This window comes from Alosa alosa, chromosome 7, assembly GCF_017589495.1.
Source record: "Alosa alosa isolate M-15738 ecotype Scorff River chromosome 7, AALO_Geno_1.1, whole genome shotgun sequence".
Taxonomy (NCBI): Eukaryota; Metazoa; Chordata; class Actinopteri; order Clupeiformes; family Clupeidae; genus Alosa; species Alosa alosa.
Window position 1 is genome coordinate 22,299,858 of NC_063195.1, and position 20,023 is coordinate 22,319,880.

The 20,023-nt window shown below is 45.4% G+C and overlaps 2 protein-coding genes across 2 annotated transcripts in view; one reads left to right on the forward strand and one right to left on the reverse strand.

Annotated features, from left to right (window-relative positions):
• Positions 1 to 1,194, forward strand: part of tbce (tubulin folding cofactor E) — a gene marked incomplete in the record, with an annotated part of 8,139 nt that extends 6,945 nt beyond the window's left edge. The window contains 1 exon segment of the mRNA XM_048249371.1: positions 374 to 1,194. Coding sequence (XP_048105328.1) covers positions 374 to 469 — 96 coding nt within the window.
• A 2,231-nt stretch (positions 1,195 to 3,425) lies between these two features.
• LOC125298209 (nidogen-1-like) overlaps positions 3,426 to 20,023 on the reverse strand; it is a 39,596-nt gene continuing 22,998 nt past the window's right edge. The window contains 10 exon segments of the mRNA XM_048248911.1: positions 3,426 to 4,672; positions 7,589 to 7,701; positions 8,270 to 8,393; positions 8,482 to 8,639; positions 8,920 to 9,091; positions 9,571 to 9,704; positions 12,304 to 12,454; positions 12,868 to 12,964; positions 12,966 to 13,108; positions 17,209 to 17,335. Coding sequence (XP_048104868.1) covers positions 4,545 to 4,672; positions 7,589 to 7,701; positions 8,270 to 8,393; positions 8,482 to 8,639; positions 8,920 to 9,091; positions 9,571 to 9,704; positions 12,304 to 12,454; positions 12,868 to 12,964; positions 12,966 to 13,108; positions 17,209 to 17,335 — 1,347 coding nt within the window. The 3' untranslated portion in view covers positions 3,426 to 4,544.

Genomic DNA, 20,023 nt, shown 5'->3' on the forward strand with positions numbered 1-20,023 from the left:
GACAAGAATGGCTAGTTTCTTAGTCACCTCTGTCAGTCAAAATAGCCCCTATATTGATTTGTACAAAGGGTGTAAATGAACACAAATTAACAGGGGTAAAAATTAACTCACCATTTATTTTAACAATATTATCACACTATATCGTTGGTATGAAAGAATATATCTATAAGAATATATCTGAGGTGGGGAACTGCGTTCCACCCCTTCCCCCCCTCCCACACACACTTTAACCCCTGCGGGTAAGCCACACTGAGTTCAGAGGTCAAAGGTCATTGTTGACTAACACACAGAGTATAGAGAATGCTTATTTCTATAAGCTCTCTCTCTCTCTCTCTTTATCTGCTTTCTCTCTCTCTCTCTCCATCTCTCACAGATTGAGGGCACAGAGATTGAGATAGAGAACGACATGAAGACCCTGCAGTTCTACTCCGTAGAGGATGGGGACAGCGTTCTGGTGCGTTGGTCCTGACTGACCTGACTGACTGACCCCCCACAGACGACCCTCGTGTCCGTCACTGGCTCCCCCAACCTTCGGCCACCAAACGGCTCGTTCGGGAGAATCACCTTTGTCTCTCACTCCTGCTTTCTCTGTTTAGTGTCTTAGTCTCTACAAAGATCAGTGTACGCACTCACTTCTCCACACACTGTTGGTGTAGAATACGTAGAACAACACTGCTCGCGCCGCGCCAACACAGAGGTACTTCCCTTCGCCCCCTTTTATGACAGTGCACCGGTGGGATGTCTCAACCAATCAGGTGTGAGGACAGGGGCACACAGTGAGTCTCTTAACTGACTCACCGAGTAGGAAATCACCTTGGAAACCTCTTTGGTACCATAGTTACAAACACCCTAAAGATGAGCTTCCCACCGGTTGGTTGCACTTGCACGTGATAGGACGTCTCTCGGGGACGATTGTGGTTCTGGTGGAGCTCAAATCTCAACCGCTTATAGTTCAGCTGAAGGGTACAGTCTTTAACCTGTCCTTGTGCAGCACCATGAGAGTGTGTACTGTAATGTCTCATACTGTGGATATATATGGAGAGAATGCAGTGTTTACCTTTCTGTGTCATGTAATATAAACAATCATTACACTTAGATGTCATCGTTATGGAAGCACTGTAAAGGAGACTGTGGAGAGTTTTAAAATGCCTTGCTAAGCCATTCATTCTTTGTAAATAAATGTGTCAAATCTTACCAAGTGTCCAGAGATGAATTAACTGAGTCGAACACTAGGTGGCGTCCCATGCTCACTAGACTGAGCGCGAGTTGCATAAGACCGGATAGGTTCCAGCAAAGACATCAGCACCTCTTATACATTTCATATATAAAATGACATTTTGATTCAGTCAAGCAGAATCTGATAAAAAGTATTATGTTAAAGCATAACTGACTAGTGACTACAAGCCCAACTCCTGACCAGGCCTAATGGGGCTACCATGTAGGTAGGTAGTCTGTTTCTCAGTAGACCATAACTTTTTTGACTTCTGTATCTGCAATCTGACTTCTGTAAGTGCAACTTTAAATCTCAGATAATGTTTTGGTTTGAAAGTAAAGCAGGACCCTAAGAGGTTCGTCCTGTATGAGACGCAGTTCCCATTGCGAAGCAGAAAAGGCGACCAGAGACATCTGGCGAGCTACTCTAGCTCAGTGCTTTGATGTCTGGATACCATCAAATTGTGGTTAGGTTGGGGGGGGGACTGGCAGCATTCCCAGAGGAAAGTGCCAAATTTGTAACTCGCATCAAGTCTGTAAAACACTGTAATTAACAAAGTTGACTGCAGTCATGTTGGCTGACCCATACATGTAGGTGCCGTTTCACTATGTCTACACACAGCACGTTGCTCATCTGTGGATACTTGGAGACAATAAATACAAGATTTTTAGGTAAAGCCAAACTCGCTTCGTGTCTAATTTAAAATAACCGCTCAGAGCCTGGTAGTGAGCGTAATAGTACTCTGTGTACTGCAGGCAACCACAGCACTCATTTATAATATTGCTTGTGAGCAGGGATGTAGTTGTAAAAAGAGAGGTGGGTAAACTATAAATTCTGTGATCAGGCGGACCACGATGCGGTCACCGGTAAGTCGGACTACGGTATACCGGTGTGTATCCTGACCACATCGCTATTGGCTACTCTTTGATGGTACTAAGGGTATCACTGGGTGTACTAAGGCCACATAATCACTATTCAAGTTCTACATTAATCTAAGTTCATTGTTAACTCCAGAAGGAATAAACATTGTTGAAGTTTATAGTTTATTATATCACAATAAAGAGAGAACAAAACTGCCCAAATGTAGTCAGTAGGCCTATGTAAGAATGGCCTAAATAGGGTGGACTTTGCTTTTCTGACTTCTGTAGTAGGCTAGTTGTGAGGTCTCTCTGTTATCTTTAAATTATTTATCAAGATGATCAATTATCAAGACCTCAGAGTCTGCACAGGGTTAGGGGGGTACATACCCTTACTCACTATCAACCGAAGACATTCTTTATTACTTAGAGACAAAAAGGAACAAAATAAAGACAAAAAGTATTTTTAGAGGACATCATGATTGTCCCACTTGCACCTGCACTCCTCTTATTGATGCCTGTTTTGCATTGTGCAAGCTCACAGCGACGCAAAGCCTTATTTATTGTTGCGATGAGGTCGTACCAAGCGGAGGACCAGCAGCTGGGAGAGGAGGAGGAAGAGGGCTTTTACAAACAGCTGAGTGCAGCTGCCTCAACTGGAGAAGCAAACTGAGCCTAATATGTATAGGGCCCAACATGCAGCTTTCCAGTACAAGCACAATAACAGGACAGATTGTGACCAGTTGGGAGTACAGCATATTATCCATATTAACATATTATGCATTCTGTAATATAACTTACCAATGAGGTAGGCCTTTTATGTATGGCTGAAATATGCGTAGGCTAAGTATTTTCCAATTCTATCAAACTGTGACTGTACTTCCGCAAAACTGCGAAAGTGCGCTTGGTTACCAAAAGAAGCAGACAGTTGAAGATCCAAGGATTTCAACAGTACTTCATTTTTTCCTTTTTGAAAATCGGGCATACAGTTCAAAAGTTGCGCACATCTATTCTTGTTTCCCATTACCATTCTTATACAGTATGGACTATGTTATTACAATAGGTAAACTTTTCAAAAAAGGCACAAAATGTCTTCAAATTTCAGAGCAGTGTGGGAGTGATCACTGCTGGCAAAGAGTTTAGTGTAGCTATAGCATTATTCAGCCAGTATAAAATACCCACGTTCATAGAGGTAGCGATTTCATATCACATTTCAGAGTTGAACTTAAAACCTGTGCAATGACAGTGGTCTGTGCAGGAGAGGTGACAACTTCCGCCATTTTGGACTTGGGCTTGTTTGTGTACATCATGTTGCACGCTGAAAAGACCCGGAGACACAAAGCAGCAGAAGACCGTTTCTTACAAAACACGTGTTTTAATGAGACAGCTGTACAGAATGTGTATGTCTTCACCTTCCCCCAAGGACCTGTTTGTGTTCATTTCATTCCAATGTAGCCTATAGTCTGTGCTTCTCTTCTCCTTTCTTTCTCTCTCTCTCTTCCTCCTCTCTTTCACTCCACAGCTGTACACAAAGCACATCTATGTCAGACTAGCATAACATACGAACACTAGGCTCCATGCCCTAAGTGTGTGTGGATGAGTGTTTATGTGTGTGTGTGTGTGTGTGTGTGTGTATGTTTGTATGAGTGTGTGAGGGATGAGGTCATGCTACACGTGAGCCAAAAAACGCGCCCCCGGTCGAGGTGTTCACCAGATGTACAGCGGGCCCCACTGGGGCCCCAAAAAGACCCCCGAACGCATCTCCGAGGACTCCCTTACGTAAACCATTAAGAACCGTGAGAAACCTAACATGAGGAACTATATGCCAGAGCACCACAGTGACCCAGTATATGTTTTTAAAAAGATAATAGTGTCTATATATTCTTAGGTATTTATTTACAATGATAAAAAAACAAACAAACAAAGCAATTACTGTGTGATTTTACATTAAAACACATTGGATTGGAAAATAGTTGCAAAATATTTCTTTGGTTAAAAAACAAAACAAAACATATAATAAGGTAAAAAACTCTCAAAGCCCTCCCGTTACCCACCCACACATGATTACCCATAATCCCCCTCTCCTCTCCCCTCCCTGAAGATAGTGGCACTGCAGTCCATTACTGGCTTTCAGTGGCATTCTGGGTTACTACAGTGCACTGTGACTCAGCTCTCTCTCTCTCTCTCTCTCTCTCTCTCTCTTTCTCTGCCTCTATCTCTTTCTCTCTCATGCTCTCATTCCCTCCCTCTTTTTCTCTCTCCATCTGCCTCTCTCTTGCTCTCTCCTCAACTGCACGCCTCCTTTTCCACTCCTTGCACCAACAGTTTGTCATGAAGCACACCTGTGACTCCTCCCTCCCTCTCCCTACAATTCCCTCCCCCTTGTTTTTCTTTATGATGTTGTTGTTGTTGTTGTTGTTTTCTTTTGTTTGGTTTTCGGGAACTCATAGTTGCCGTGGCGATGATCCCTGTCCTCACGGGTGTTGTCTTTGCACGCAGGTGCCCTCCCTGGCGTTGTCAGGGCAACCGCAGGTGCGGCCGCCGGGTCGCGGCAGGCACAAGTGTGAGCATCCACCGTTGTTCCCTGAGCAGTAGTTAGCACCTGAGGGGGACACAGCAGAGTTAGCATTATCATTTAGCATGACAGAGAGACATCCCAGCAATCAGAGCTGTAATTGGTGGAGGCAAATACGTCAACCAATCATTGGGCTTGGTTAATAACCCACCACCAAACACATACTGGAATGTGAAGTGTTACCTTTAGCATTTAGCGCTAGCCTGGCTAGCGCCACCACTTCTCAATGAGACATGGTCTGGGAACCAAACGTTAATTTTCTCGTATTTGAAAAAAATGCCCAGATCCGTTTATTGGGTGCCACGGATGTCTATCAAATGCGTCCGTGCATAGCTCATCATCGTCTTGCTTTCCCCCTTGTTCTGTGATTGGTCCCCTATCTCAGGCGAAAATTTGCTCCATTGTCTCCAGGATGCCTTAGCAGCGTAAATCAAATCGCGCGCAAGGCAGCATGGGAACACCCAGGCTAATTTAGAGCAAGAACCATAAGAATTTAGTCAGAACCATTTTGCGTGATCAAGAACCATCTGGTTCCAGGCAGAACCATTTCCCATGATCAGAACCCATCCAATTCTACACAGAGCCATTTAACATTATCGAGAATGATCCCAAATGGTTATTTAAAACTAAAAGATTCTTCATAGCTACATATTGCTACATAGCGCTGATATTAATCTTTGGGGAGTTTTTAGCCTGCCTGGTTCTCCTCTTGCATAAGCGCTGATAGTGCAGCTATCTGAGATTCTCACAGCTGGCACATTCCAGCTGTTACACACGGATAAGAAGGCACCACATGAATGCAGAGTCTGCACTGTAGAATGACCTATTTGGAGGGGAGATACTCACACACACACACACACACACACACACACACACACACACACACACACACACACACACACACACACACACACACACACACACACACACACACACACACTAACACACAGCAGGTTTAAATCAGCACTTGATGAGCTTAATCAGAAGCATTCAGATGATCAAGGATGGTCCTGATTGCAGTACATCAGAGGCACATCAGAACTACTACTCCAGACAACTCGGAATAAAACTACTGCTACTTTCCAGACAACTCAGAAGTCGGATATTTCTGCATCAATGTGGATAGAGATAGCGTGCAATGTGGATAGTTTCCTATCAATATCATGGTGGAGACACCCAAACAATTTCACAACCAAATTTAAACTACATCCTAATGAACTACTAATCATTACTGTATGATCAGTCTCAATTAACCAATCACCAAAGGCATCTCATAATTTCAGGGGGGAGGAGGTAAGGCCAGACATGATCAATCTAGTCCCGAGCACAGATGTGTGTGTGGGAGTGTGGGAATGTGTGGGGTGAGGCATTCCACCAGGCCTAACAAACTGCATCCAGACTGTACCGGTGCAGAGGACAGCAACAGAGATGAACCCGCAGCAGGAGAGAGAGAGAGAGAGAGAGAGAGAGAGAGAGAGAGAGAGAGAGAGAGAGAGAGAGAGAGAGAAAGAGAGAGAGAAAGTCAGCTGTGCTGTTTTGTGCTGGGTACATTCCCTGGGCCCTGACGTATGTACTGTATAGAAGTACAGCCGTGCAGCTCCACACACACACACACACACACACACACACACACACACACACACACAAACACACACATACACACAGGCATGTTAAACACAGCATGGCCAGGACCATGACCAGGTCTGAGGCCTCAGCAGCTCCCCAGTGGAAAGTTCTGGTGCTGAGGCATGCAGCACTCACACAGAGGCTGAGAGTACGTACACAGTAATCAGACTCACAGACACGGAATCACAGCTTTGTTGAAAGATCATACTGTATATTGATAAACAGCACATAATGATATATTGTGGATATATTGTTGTACAATAACACAGCTCCACATTGAAATAGCAATGAAAAAGAGAAATAGCAATGAAAAAGAGCTGACGTGGAATATATTAATAGAAAGCAGCTCCTGAAAGAGTTTGTATGCTGAATCAGTTTAGGCTGCACTAAACTACAGCATTTTCTTAGGTGTATGTTAGCACTCTATAACTGAGAGATGGATGTTGTTTGTTGTTTCTTTCGTTTTAAATTAAACAGCTCACTTTCACACGTTTTTTAAAACACCATAGCAAGTCCATACTGAAATGTGTTTTTCATAAACAGAGCCAAATGTCATAGCATGGACAAAAACGAGTCTATAAGCATTAAGCAACTAGAAAACATGCGTTAGATACGGTATTTTGAGGGAGAATAACTTGAGGTTTGTGTTCTTTCCTGGCATGTGATCTGCCACTAAGCCGATGATAATTGAGCGGTAACTAATTCTCCATACGAGTGTAATACAAGTCCACTACTGGGACTGGCTGGGTGCACAGAGCAGGAAGCTGCCTCGGCAGATTTTCATACTTCAGGCCAATAACTAAGAGAACTAACAGAACTAATGAAGTGTTTGTAACACTCTCCTCAGTAATGCATCATTATTGTTGCTTCACTTTGCATAACCACAAAACAATGTTACTGTTTATCGAGACTAGTAAACAGCATTTTTTATTGTTGTTGCTTTTGTCTGTTTTCGCAGACTGTTTCTCTCTGTCCCTCACTCTCCCTCCCCAACTCCTCTTGAATTATTTCACATTGTCCACTGGTGGGTTAAATGTCGGAGGTGTGTGTGTGTGTGTGTGTGTGTGCGCCTGTGTGTGTGTGTGTGTGTGTGACACCTATTGACCACTCTGGGGGTGTAAGTGAGTATGTGTGTCTCCTGGCAGGCACAATGGGGGGTGAGTGAGTGTGTGTTACCTGGTGGCTAATGTGACAGTAAGTGTGTGTGTGTTAGTGTGTGTGTGTGTTACTTGGCAGGCACAGTTGTTAGAATGTGTGTGTGTGTGTGTGTGTGTGTGTGTGTGTGTGTGTGTGTGTGTGTGTGTGTGTGTGTCTCACCTGGTAGACACTGCGGGTGTGTGGTGGTGATGCCATAGGTCCGCGAGCGCCTCAACGGCAAGAAGAAGTCCACCTCCTTCTCGGACCGCCTGTCCACGGCAACCACGGCTTCCCTAGAGATGATTCAACACAGCACAGACGTCTAAGCACTCCCACACAACTAAACACACACACACACCCTTATCACTCTGAAGAGCTACGTGAAGGAATGCACTGCTAGCGTTAGCATGTGTAACGTATGGCACGCTTGCAACCATCCGCATTCCACTCACAGACCTCACAGCTGTGTCTGACTACTCTACATAAACAGTCACATGCAATTAACCTTGAGAGTTAAACAGGCCATAAACCATTCGGCAGATATTGACCAAGCTGTTAAAAGAGCACTCCTAAAGTAGGGTAAATATTAGGCAAAGGTCAGATGTAACGTATCTAACTGCATTCCGTTGGGGTCAAATAGAATTCCTGCAGGGTAAACCAATAACCTATAGTAACCATGAAAAACTCCCACAAATATAAGTAATCAATTTGTCACACTTTGTGCTAATCAATTAATCAAATTATGTGGTGTCAAGATAGAGTAGAGGAACAATTTCAATGCAATCTGAATAATAAGAACCAGGATTGATTGGCCTGAAAGTATGTTGGTCTGTAAAAGCTGAGTCCTCATGGGAACTGTACCTCCTCCAGTCGGTGTAGAAGAGGTTGCTCCCATAGTGCACCACAGCAAACGGGTACTGGATGCCCTCCACTATCTTCCTCCTCTGACGGGTGTAAGGGTCAATGCACTCCACTTTACGGGTGCCTGAGAGAGGGAGAGAGAGAGAGAGTACTCAACCATACACCTAACAAATAACAATAAAAACATGTTGGCATGGGGACCAGATCCTCACCGGCATCAGCCCAGCACAGCTGCCTGGTCTGGGGGTCAAAGGTCAGCCCGTTGGGCAGGCCCAGGTCCACGGACACCAGGGCACTCCTGTCTGTGCCGTCCATATTGGCCATCTCCACTTTGGGACCGTCCCTGTTCCAGTCGGACCAGTAGAGACGTCTAGACGGGAGAATGAGAGGGTGAGATGAACTGGTGGGTTACTCGCCGCTCTCCAAGTGAGAATAAATCCACAATACAAAAAAGCACAACACTACACAAAGCATAAACTCCCATTATCCACTAACATTACAATAGTTATTACAATGGTCCAACATGCATTTTACAACACACTTTCACACATATTACTAAAACAATGCTGGAAGATGATACAATCATAAGATGTAATGACACAGCAATAGGTCATTTATTAATGCGTTATAACAGATATATAGTATTGTACCCATTAATGGGATCAGCAACGATGGGTCGAGGGTTGACTAGGTCCTCGTCGAAGAGCACGCGGCGGTGACTGCCGTCCAGCTTGGACACCTCAATGCGGTCCATCATAGAGTCGGTCCAGAACATCAGGCGAGAAAGATGGTCTATAGCAATACCCTCGGGGCTTCCCAGATCTGGATGGGGGAACGAGGGGAGAGGAACAGAGTTCAGAGATGAAGGGGTTAACAGAGACACAGGGGGACATCATGTCTGGCATTACTGTCAGGACTCCCTAGGTCTGAGGGGAACAATAGAGCAGTATCTCAGGTTAATGAAGGAGAGAGTGAGGGATGGAGAGAACGAGAGAGAGAGAGAGAGAGACAGAGAGAGAGACAGACAGACAGACAGATAGTCAGGGGAGAGCAATCATATTCCATGACAGTAACTAAATTAAATAAAACAATTCCATTACATTCTAATCAATATTAAAATGCGCAGACCAAGCACAGCTCTGAATATTTTTTTGGGCACAAGCCAAATTCACAAACAATGCACAACCACAAGTATTAAACAAGCACAACCTATTTGATAAGTACACTCTTGTTAGTAGTCCTACATCTCTAGCATGGCGAGGAGTGCTTTATAACCTGATCTGGGGTCAGTGGTAACTCACCAGCCGTGACAAGGGTGGAGGGCTGTCCTCCCTGCACAGGAACTCTGCTGATGGCCGGCTGGGTGATGTCTGACCAGTACACCATCTTGTCCACACAGTCGTAGGCCAGAGCAATCACCACCTTATCCTGGACAAGGACACCACAAAATGGAGGGCAACGTTAGAAAACAAAACACCATCGTCCATTATCAGTTAGGGGTAAGAACAATTGGCCACGTTACCCTGAATAACAGCACCGCATATTTAAACTCAGACTTTTCTGAAAAGTCAGGTATGTGTTTCCCAACTCTGCTGTAGAATGACCGAGACTATCACATATCTCTCCGGTGCTCTTAAGTGTAGTAGACGATAGAGAGAGATGTAAATGATAGAGAGACACATTCTCCAGCCACCCCCTCCCACTCTTCTCTCTCTCTCTCTCTCTCTCTTTCAGACAGCTATGAACAGCACTTTCAGAAACCAAGGGCCCTTTGCCATATCCCCTAAGTCACAGAGAGCAGCAAGGACCACCCAATCCCAGAGATCAGCATCACAAAATGGAGGATTCTTGAAGCCCACATCCATACATACTGGCAAGGCCGATGCGTCTATTTGGTTGTTTACTCGCTCTGTAGTGAACTCAGAGCCTTTAAAATGAGCTGATTTGGGGTTAGTTTGGTGTGGCGAGGCTTTGCCTACAGACTAATTACCTCCATAAGGTCCTGGGTAAAAACTGTCTGTAGCACAGCGTCAGGGGATTTACATGGGTGTAAATCACTTAATTTTTTGAATGTCTTTGTGGTGTTTTCAGTAATATGAAACATCATGACTAATTGGATTCTAGTGTTAGTAGTAATTGACTAATGAGTCATGGTTGCTGAAAAGGAGGACTTTACACCCATACACATAATTGCAGGACAACGTGTGTGTGTGTGTGTGTGTGTGTGTGTGTGTGTGTGTGTGACATGGATACACACACACACACAAATGCACACACACACATTCACACACACACACACACACACACACACACACACACACACACACACACACACACACACACACACACACACACACACACACACACACACACACACACATACATGCATGGGCACACAGACACACCACCCACACCCATACATTCTCCCCTTCACATACTGAGAAAAAGACAGACACACACACACACTCTCACACACAAATTTAATCAAAGTTAGGCATCATCATCGGCATGCCACCCAGAAATCCCCAGGCCGTTTCCCACGTCCTCCCACTGAACAACAACCCCAGCCTTTGTTTGTTCCCAGGCCTGGGGCAGGGGAGAGGCCAGGGGGCCCTCAGCTCTGGACAGGGCAGGAGAGAGGGGCCGAGGGGCCCTGGTGCTGGACAGAGGATGGGGTAAGGAGCAGGGGACAGGGGGGCACTTAGCACTTACACAGGGGCTGGAGTGGCATAAGGGGTGGCCTGTCCATCAGGAATGCGTGATGTGCCACCACAAAAGATGAGATGGGTGAGGAACTCAAGACGTCAGAGTCAGTGCTCTCTCTCTCTCTCTCTCTCTCTCTCTCGCTCTGTCTCACTATTGGATGTCTGTGTCCGGCTTTTTCCCTCTTTGTCTCTTGCTCTTTGTCTTTTTGCATGTTCTCTCTTTCTCTCTCTACCCTTTAACATCTCATTGCTTGCTGTCTCTCTTCCTTAATCCCATCACATGCTCTATCTATATCGGTCTGTTTGTCATGTCCACATTAATCTACTAACTTCCTCTCTATCACTTTGTCTATCACCCTTCTCTTTCTATCTATCCATCCATCCCTTGTCAGAGAGTCCACATAAAGAAAGGGCTTCAGTGAAAAGTGGGGTGCGAGGAGGGTGAAAATCCCCCATTCTTGTTGCCATGGTGCCAGGATGGAAAAGTCAGAGAGAAGCTGTAACCCGAAAGAAAGGAAGATGAGAGGAGAACAGATGGAAAGAGTCAGAGAGAAGAAAGAGAGGCAGCAAAGAAGACAGAAAGAAAGAAAGGAAGGAAGGAAGGAAGACAGAAATAAAGAAAGGAAGGAAGGAAGGAAGGAAGGAAGACAGAAAGAAAGAAAGGAAGGAAGAAAGGAAGGAAGGAAGACAGAAAGAAAGAAAGAAAGAAAGAAAGGAAGGAAGAAGACAGAAAGAAAGAAAGAAAGAAAGGAAGGAAGGAAGACAACAACAACAAAACCTGACACGGCCCGTGGACGCCCGTGGAATTTAAGGCTTAGCTGTTTGCCACGCACCCGAGCTGGAAATCAGAGATGGAGGGAGAGAGGGCGAGACTGAATGGAGGACAAAAGACACCAGGGGCACACAGGAAGAGAGGGATAGAACAAGGAGATCATTCAAGGGTGTCCAGAGAGAGAGAGAGAGAGAGAGAGAGAGAGAGAGAGAGAGAGAGAGAGAGAGAGAGAGAGAGAGAGAGAGAGAGAAAGAGAGATTCAGGTAAAAATGCTGTGGAATGGCAAGGGAGAGAGGGATGTGGAGAGGGTAGATGATGAGAGGAAACAGAGTGAAATAAACTTTAGAGATGATGTCATGACTGGCAATGTGTAAGTCTGTACATCTTGGCCTGTGTATGCAAATGTGTGTACGTATCGATGTGTGTCATAGGCATGTCTGTATCTGTGTGGAGCGTGTGCAAGCAGGTGCACCTGTGTTTATATCAGTGTGTCTGTGTGTGTGTGTGTGTGTGTGTGTGTGTGTGTGTGTGTGTGTGTGTGTGTGTGTGTGTGTGTCTAGGACATGGGAGCAGGGTCTTGGCCCCGCCCTGATATGTTTGTGGAGGGGACGCGGCTCATGAGTGCAAACAGCATGTGCCCGGGTCAGGGGCTGACGTCTGGACGAGGGGTGGGGCCCACCGGGGTCGGGGGCACACCCTGGTCAATACCTGCAGGGGGGTTGGAGGTGATTGGTTAGGAATGGAGGGACAAAGAGACGTGATTGGTTAGAAATGGAGAGAAAGACAACTGTGGGATTGGTTAAGGACAATGAAAGGGCTCTCGTGGCTAAATGCAGGCTCTGCAGTTTGTATCAGGGCCCAATTGACATAATGAGGGACTCTGGCTATAATAATTACTGAGTTTGGAACATATAGCTCACAGGTAAATTCATCAGGTAGTCAGGGAGGACGGTGAACATGAAACCAACCATTGAGTTAAGCAGTATTTGTGTGTGTGTATGTTTGTGTGTGTGTGTGTGTGTGTGTGTGTGTGTGTGTGTGTGTGTGTGTGTGTGTGTGTGTGTGTGTGTGTGTGTGTGATGAGTGTGTGTGTGCGTGTGTGTGTCTCTGTCAGCGCTTACAGCTGGGTCTACTGCCCGGTCCAGTCCTGGTGCCGGTGATCTCCTGTCCCTCGCGGTCCACACACCAGCACTGGCCCAGGCTGCCGTGGCACTGCATGGGTCTCGTAGGCACCGTACTGGTCGCAGGAGGGGACAAACTGTCCCACGGCAGGCCGCGGCCGGAAGAAGAAGTAGCCACCGGTGTTGGCCGAGGCGGTCTGGGCTCTCTCTCTGTGCCTCTCACAGGCAGTCTTCTCACGCTCTGAGAGGAGGAGAATTGTATGGAAAATGTACATATTAGTATGTATATGTATATGTATATGTATATGTCTTCAGGGTGTAGTTGCCAATGTCTGACCACATGAATACAGCACAGTACATGTGTTCAATGGCATGTGGTTTATATGTTGCAAAGTAGAGGGGGGCTCAAGAATAAGCAGATGTGAAATAAACAAAGTAGAATGCATACTACATTTCCAGTATGTATTTTTAGACTGTAGTTTTCACTCATATTTAACATAAACAAGTTGAATTATATGTATATACTGCACTTGTAATAATGCAATACATACTGTAGTGTATAGTACATAATGCCTATATGTATGTATATCAAAGTGACTAATTTGAGGCTTATTCTACAAGAAAATTAAGTCAAGATGCATTACTCATCATGGCCCATCACCCACATGATAAATAAGTGCATATGTGCATTATACGTCTAACAACAGAAACCAGAACAGATCTCCTATTATAACATGCCTAGCAGCTGTGTGCCGTCTGGGTCCATGTCAATGTATCTGGCTTTGGTGTGGACAAAACAAGACAGGAATGGGTGCTTGAGCTCAGCCACGTAACGTCTGCAGCGTTTATGTGCTGAATCTGTCTGTGAGCCACAGGCTTCTATGAGTGACTGTGGGTTTGAGGGGAGAGGAGGGGAAGGAAGGGGTGAGGAGGGGAGGGGAGAGGAGAGGAGGGGAGGGGAGGAGAGGAGGGGAGGAGAGGAGGAGGAGGGGAGAGGAGAAGAGAGGAAGGTGGTGGTAGTGGTGGTGGAAATATTTAAGCAATTTGTGGTCTGGAGAAATGCTAAAGGAGAGGAGGGGTGGGGGGGGACAAGAGACCTTGAGAGTGACAGACAGAGAGAAAGAGGAGGAGAGAGAGAGAGAGACAGACAGAGGAGAGAGAGAGGGGAAGAGAGAGAGAGATAGAGCAATATAAAAGGGAGAGGGAGAGAAAGAGTGAATGAATGAAGATGAATGAAGGAGAGAGGGCCAGAGAGAGACAGAGAGAGAAAGAGGGGGAGGGAGTTGATCTCCAGGAGGTATGTCTGTTAAGACCACAGAGCAGACCTACAAGAGCCCTTCGGCTGAGGATGTCCGACCTCAAAACAAACAAATAAAACAACAGAGGGGTGAAGGGGCGACACAGAGACAGAAGCTGTCTGTTAACAAGGACAGACGACAGAGGACACAGACACGGAGACAGAAGCTGTCTGTTAACAAGGACAGACGACAGAGGACACAGACACGGAGACAGAAGCTGTCTGTTAACAAGGACAGAGGACACAGACACGGAGACAGAAGCTGTCTGTTAACAAGGACAGACGACGACGAGGACAGAGGGGAAGGAGACCGTGGTCAGGGGAGAAGAAGAAGAAGAACAAGAAGAGGAAGAAGAGGAGGAAGAAGAAAAAGAAGAAAATGAAAAAGAAGAGGAAAATAATAAGAAGAAAAAGAAGAAGTAGAAGCACTACAAGAAGAAGAAGGAGAAAACACTACAAGAAGAAGAAGGAGAAAAAGAAGAAAAACACAAAAGGGAAGAAGAAGAGGAATAGAAAGAAGAAGAGGAGGATTTAAAACAGATGATCAAGTTCAAGGGAAAGGTGATAAAGCAGCATACAGTTAAAAAAAGAGAGCATAAGAGAGTCAGAGAAACGCTCACTGAAAGAGAACACCTCAAATGCTGGCCCTACAGCACATCCTGACCCAGGAACACAAATGATGCCTCTGTGTTTCTGAGGTTGTAAAAAAGGGGGCATGAAATATGGCTGAATTTCAACAGGAGTCGAGGCACACTTTAATTAAGCCACCGTCACAGAGGGGATACCTGGCCTCAAATTAGACCCTCTGAGAGAGAGAGAGAGAGAGAGAGAGAGAGAGAGAGAGAGAGAGTGGTGTGGAAAGAGAGAGAAGAGAAAAAAGAGAGTACAGAACAGGAGAGGAGACAGCAGGGTCCATGTGGTTGACTGCGTGGGTGGAGGGACGGATGTTTTGTGGAGGACAGCAAGAGCTTCAGGAACGCCTAGACATCTAGGAGTCCCTAAAGCACTTCCTCTGATGCACTGTCAAAATAGGAGCAGCTGTGATCCCATATCAATAGAGTGCTTAATTAAATACATGTAAGGCTCTTATTGTGCTCAATGGACACACCTTTGGTCCCCGAACTGTGCCACATCCTCATTGTACTGGTAGAATGTGTACTCCACTATTTTGGTTTCATTAGTGTGCTTTATGGGATTTAAGCATGGCCAGGAGGAGGAGATGAAACAGTATACATACTGCATACTATGAGAGATCAACTCCATACTTGTTCAAGCCCCAGTAATGACTGAACTGCAATTAAGTATGCAATGAGTTAGTGTTTATTCAGCCACGCTTCAATTTGTTTTTTGTTTTTTTTCTTCCTCTGTTTCTCTCTGTCTCTCTTCCTCTTTATTTTCGGTCTTCCTCTCCTTTCTTCCCTTTCTCTCTCCTTTCATTCATTCGTTCTTTCTTTCTTTCTTTCTTTTCATCAGAGGGATCCTCCACCTCAAGCTGATTCAACATGGCCTTAGTAACACCAGGGCCAAAAGTTCACATTCCAGCGAAACCACGCTGTGATAAAAAACCTGTTCCTTCACTCTGGTGTCAATTGATCAGCCGCACGTGTGTGATATGTGTTGTTTGTCTGTGTGTGTGTGTGCATGTCTGTGTGTGTATGTGTGACATTCTTTAGTTTAACACAGTTAGTTACACTCCTCTTACTGGCATACAGAACAATGTGGAAAGCCCTAATACTCCCCCCCCCAAACACACACACACACCCCTTCTCATCCAGATCGCCTGTTTCTCTGACTGCTACAAATTAGACTCTAGCCATGAGCCTGTCATCGCTATGTCCTAACAGAGGACAAATCATTGGTCAGGTGACCGCTGAGCTCATGTAAACCTCTACACATTGTAAACTATTTGTACGGGCATATGACAGGGGCTTTGTTTAACACGGCCCCAACATGGTTACATAATCCAACAAAGAGATGATAGTTTATACAGGGGGTTTGGATGTATTTGTTTCCTGTGCTGAGCTGAGGGAGTGGACAGAGGGGCAGTTACAGGAGTGGACTGAGAGTCTGTGTGGACAGTGGGGCAGTTGGTGGAGTGGACTAAGAGTCTGTGTGGACAGTGGGGCAGTTGGTGGAGTGGACTGAAAGTCTGTGTGGACAGTGGGGCAGTTGGTGGAGTGGACTGAGAGTCTGGGTGGACAGTGGGGCAGTTGGAGGAGTGGACTGAGAGTCTGGGTGGACAGTGGGGCAGTTCTTGGGAGAGGGAGACAGTTGGGCAGTCTCCCTCTCTCTCTACACAGGATATGGGAGAGGACAGAGATGGGAAGAGAGAGGTCTGCACTGTGTTATACTCATCCTGTTTCAGAATCGGTCTTTCACAGTGCACCAATCTCAGTATATAATATCTGTGTCCTTCTCCAGCCTCCAACTTGTGTGTGTGTTCTTCTCCCTGTATGTGATATCTGTGCTCCTGTATATATCTACATCTGTGTTCAGTATATAATGTCTATAAGTATTTAATAGTACTGAATATAATTCTGTTCCTGTGCACTCTTGCTCCTGTGGCCAGATGGAGGCGTATTACTTTGGCAGAGTGGGGTGTGTGTGTGTGTGTGTGTGTGTGTGTGTGTGTGTGTGTGTGTGTGTGACGGTCATTTCTCTGTGGTGTGGACATTTTCTCTGGGGTAACCAAACCTGCTTACAGCTGCTCCCTGCATCTCTTTCATTCCTCTCTCTCTATCTCTCTCTCTTTCTCTCTCTCTCTCTTTATCCATTTCTTTCATACCCATATCACTGTCCCTCACTCTCTTTCTTTCATCCCTCTCCCCTTTTCTACTACCCCCTTCTTGTTCTTAGATCTTTTTCTTTTTGGTGTGGTCTTCCTATCATATGGTTCTCTTGTGATTCTACTCTAAAAACACAGGGCATTTTTCTATCTTCTTCTCTGTCTTTCTCTTCTCTCTCACACACTCACACACACACACACACACACACACACACACACACACACACACACACCGAGTGCATAGCTGCTGGAGACTTACCTGATTCGGGTGTGCACTGGAAGCCATCGCCATAGAAACCTGGACGGCACTGGCAGGTGTATGAACCCTGGGTGTTGTAGCAGATTGCGTCTCTGTGGCAACGGCCTGGCTGACATTCATCGAATATCTGAATATTTCAGCAGAGAACATTCAGAAAATGAATAAGTCAGTGTTGCAAACCTATATTATGAGATGACAGACAGGAAGTGGGAGTGGGAGAGGAAACCAACACTACAACGCAACACAACACAACGCAATGCAACTACAAAATCACAAACTGTGTTGTCCCTATCTGGGCACAGAGATGTGTTAAAACAACGCAAGTTGTGTTGTTTTCAACACATTCGTTTTAAGAGTGTTGCAGCTTCTTAATCTTGAACATTTTCAACTTTATATACTCTTCTACGACAGTTAACTGGATAAACAAGGCATTTGAAGGCATAATCTTTGGTCTTTGGGGAAACACTGATCAACATAATTTTTGCACCATTTTCGGATGTTTTTTCAATCAAACAACTAAACAATCAATCAACAAAATTAATCGACAGACTAATCAACTATGAAAATGATCATTAGCTGCAGCCCAACTCCTGTCCTGGGGGGCGTTTCTCAAAACCTTAGTTAGTTAATGCAATTTCCCATTGCCACCCAACTAAGTTGCTAACAGGTTAGCAACTAACTAACTAACTAACAGATTAGCAACCAACTAACTAACTAACTAACAGGTTAGCAACTAACTAACTAACTAACTAACTAACTAACAGGTTAGCAACTAAGGTTTTGGGCAACGCACCCCTGGTTGTGGCCCACATGGACGCATTTTAATCCTCTCTCCAGTTCTTGTTTAGCTGAAGGGTCTAAGTATAAGTATAAGTATATATACTCTTTTGATCCCGTGAGGGAAATTTGGTCTCTGCATTTAACCCAATCCGTGAATTAGTGAAACACACACAGCACACAGTGAGGTGAAGCACACCAATCCCGGCAAATGAGCTGCCTGCTACAACAGCTCGCTACCGGGAGCAGTGAGGGGTTAGGTGCCTTGCTCAAGGGCACTTCAGCCGCGGCCCACTGGTCAGGGCTCGAACCGACAACCCTCCGGTTACAAGTCCAGAGTGCTAACCAGTGGGCCACGACTGCCCTCGACTGTCGACTGTCTTACGTTACATTGTGTTACGTCTTCCGTTTACGTTACGATAATGAGGTTTTGTGGAAAGCAGCATGTCGTCTCTTTATATCATGTCATAAACAGCTGTGAGACACTAATCTGAGAGAGGGGAATATGTTGTGGCATGAGAATGCTACATTCTCTGTGTTTAGCAAACAAAATGGACACTAATAGCAAAAAAAAGATAACGCTGGAACTAGTTCTGATGAAGAGTGGGCTCTGGGACAAGGGAGTGGACACAATGCAGATGCTAACTGGACGATTTATGAGGGTTTTGTTATAATGTGGTCATCATCATCATCATCATCATCATTGGATGGAATATGTGTGTTTGAAAAGCAGGGAAAGTGTGTGGGCGGCAGGGATGAAAGAGAGGAGGGAGGAGAGGAGGAGAGACGGAAGGAGGAGAGGAGGAGAGGAGGAGAGGAGGGGGTGAAAGAGGTAGAGACGGAGAAGAGGACAGGATAATGGAGGGGTCTGAGGCTGATGCTGCGGACTGTGTGTGTGTGTGTGTGTGTGTGTGTGTGTGTATAGAGAAAGGTTGGTATGTAGAAAGTGATTTTGTGTGTGTGTGGGGGGCTGTTCTCAGTGAGACCACTTCCTCACCGGAGGGAATCCAGTGTGTGTGTGTGAGAGAGAGAGAGAGAGAGAGAGAGAGAGAGAGAGAGAGAGAGAGAGAGAGATTATGTGCATATGGGGTATCAGTGTGTGTGTGTGTGTGTGAGTGGAGAGAGAGAGAGAGAGAGAGAGAGAGAGAGAGAGAGAAAGATTATGTGCATATGGGGTCTCAGTGTGTGTGTGTGTGTGTGTGAGAGAGAGAGAGAGAGAGAGAGAGAGAGAGAGAGAGATTATGTGCATCTGGGATATCAGTGTGTGTGTGTGTGTGTGTGTGTGTGTGTGTGTGTGTGTGTGTGTGTGTGTGTGTGTGTGTGTGTGTGTGTGTGTGTATGTGTGTGTGTGTGTATAAGAGAGAGGTTGGTATGTGGAAAGTGATTGTGTGTGTGTTTATATGGGGGAGTGGGGACTCTGATGTATCTCTCTGTGTCGGAGAGGAAGAGTGAGTCTGTGCGTACGTGTGTGTATCTGCGCATGTGGGTGTATGCGGAGACCAACCCTCATAAAGAATCTGCAGTAAAGTGATGAATGATTTCCTAAAGGACATGTAAAAACCCTGTTCTGATTTACACAGCAACCTCTGTCTGCTCATGGGAAGATATATAACATATCCCTCTGGTCTTACACAGCACATCCTATAGATATCAAATCCTCTGGCATTTCCTGAGTGTGTGTGTGTGTGTGTGTGTGTGTGTGTGTGTGTGTGTGTGTGTGTGTGTGTGTGTGTGTGTGTGTGTGAGGGCATGAAAGGAGTGTGTGTGTGTGTGTGTGAGTCTGTCTATGTTTTGTGTGTGTGTGTGTGTGTGTGTGTGTGTGTGTGTGTGTGTGTGAGAGAGAGACAGCACGCGCACGCGAGAGAGAGTATGTGTGTTTGTGAGGAAATGAATAATGAAGAGAGCTAAGGAGGACAGGGGAAGAGCAATGATCCTATGTGCTGTCTGCTATAAATATGAGGGTAAATGAGCTTGTATTGTATAGTCATAAAATGTAGGTTGTTTTATGTTATATAGTTTCTTTAGGCTGCGGGTCACT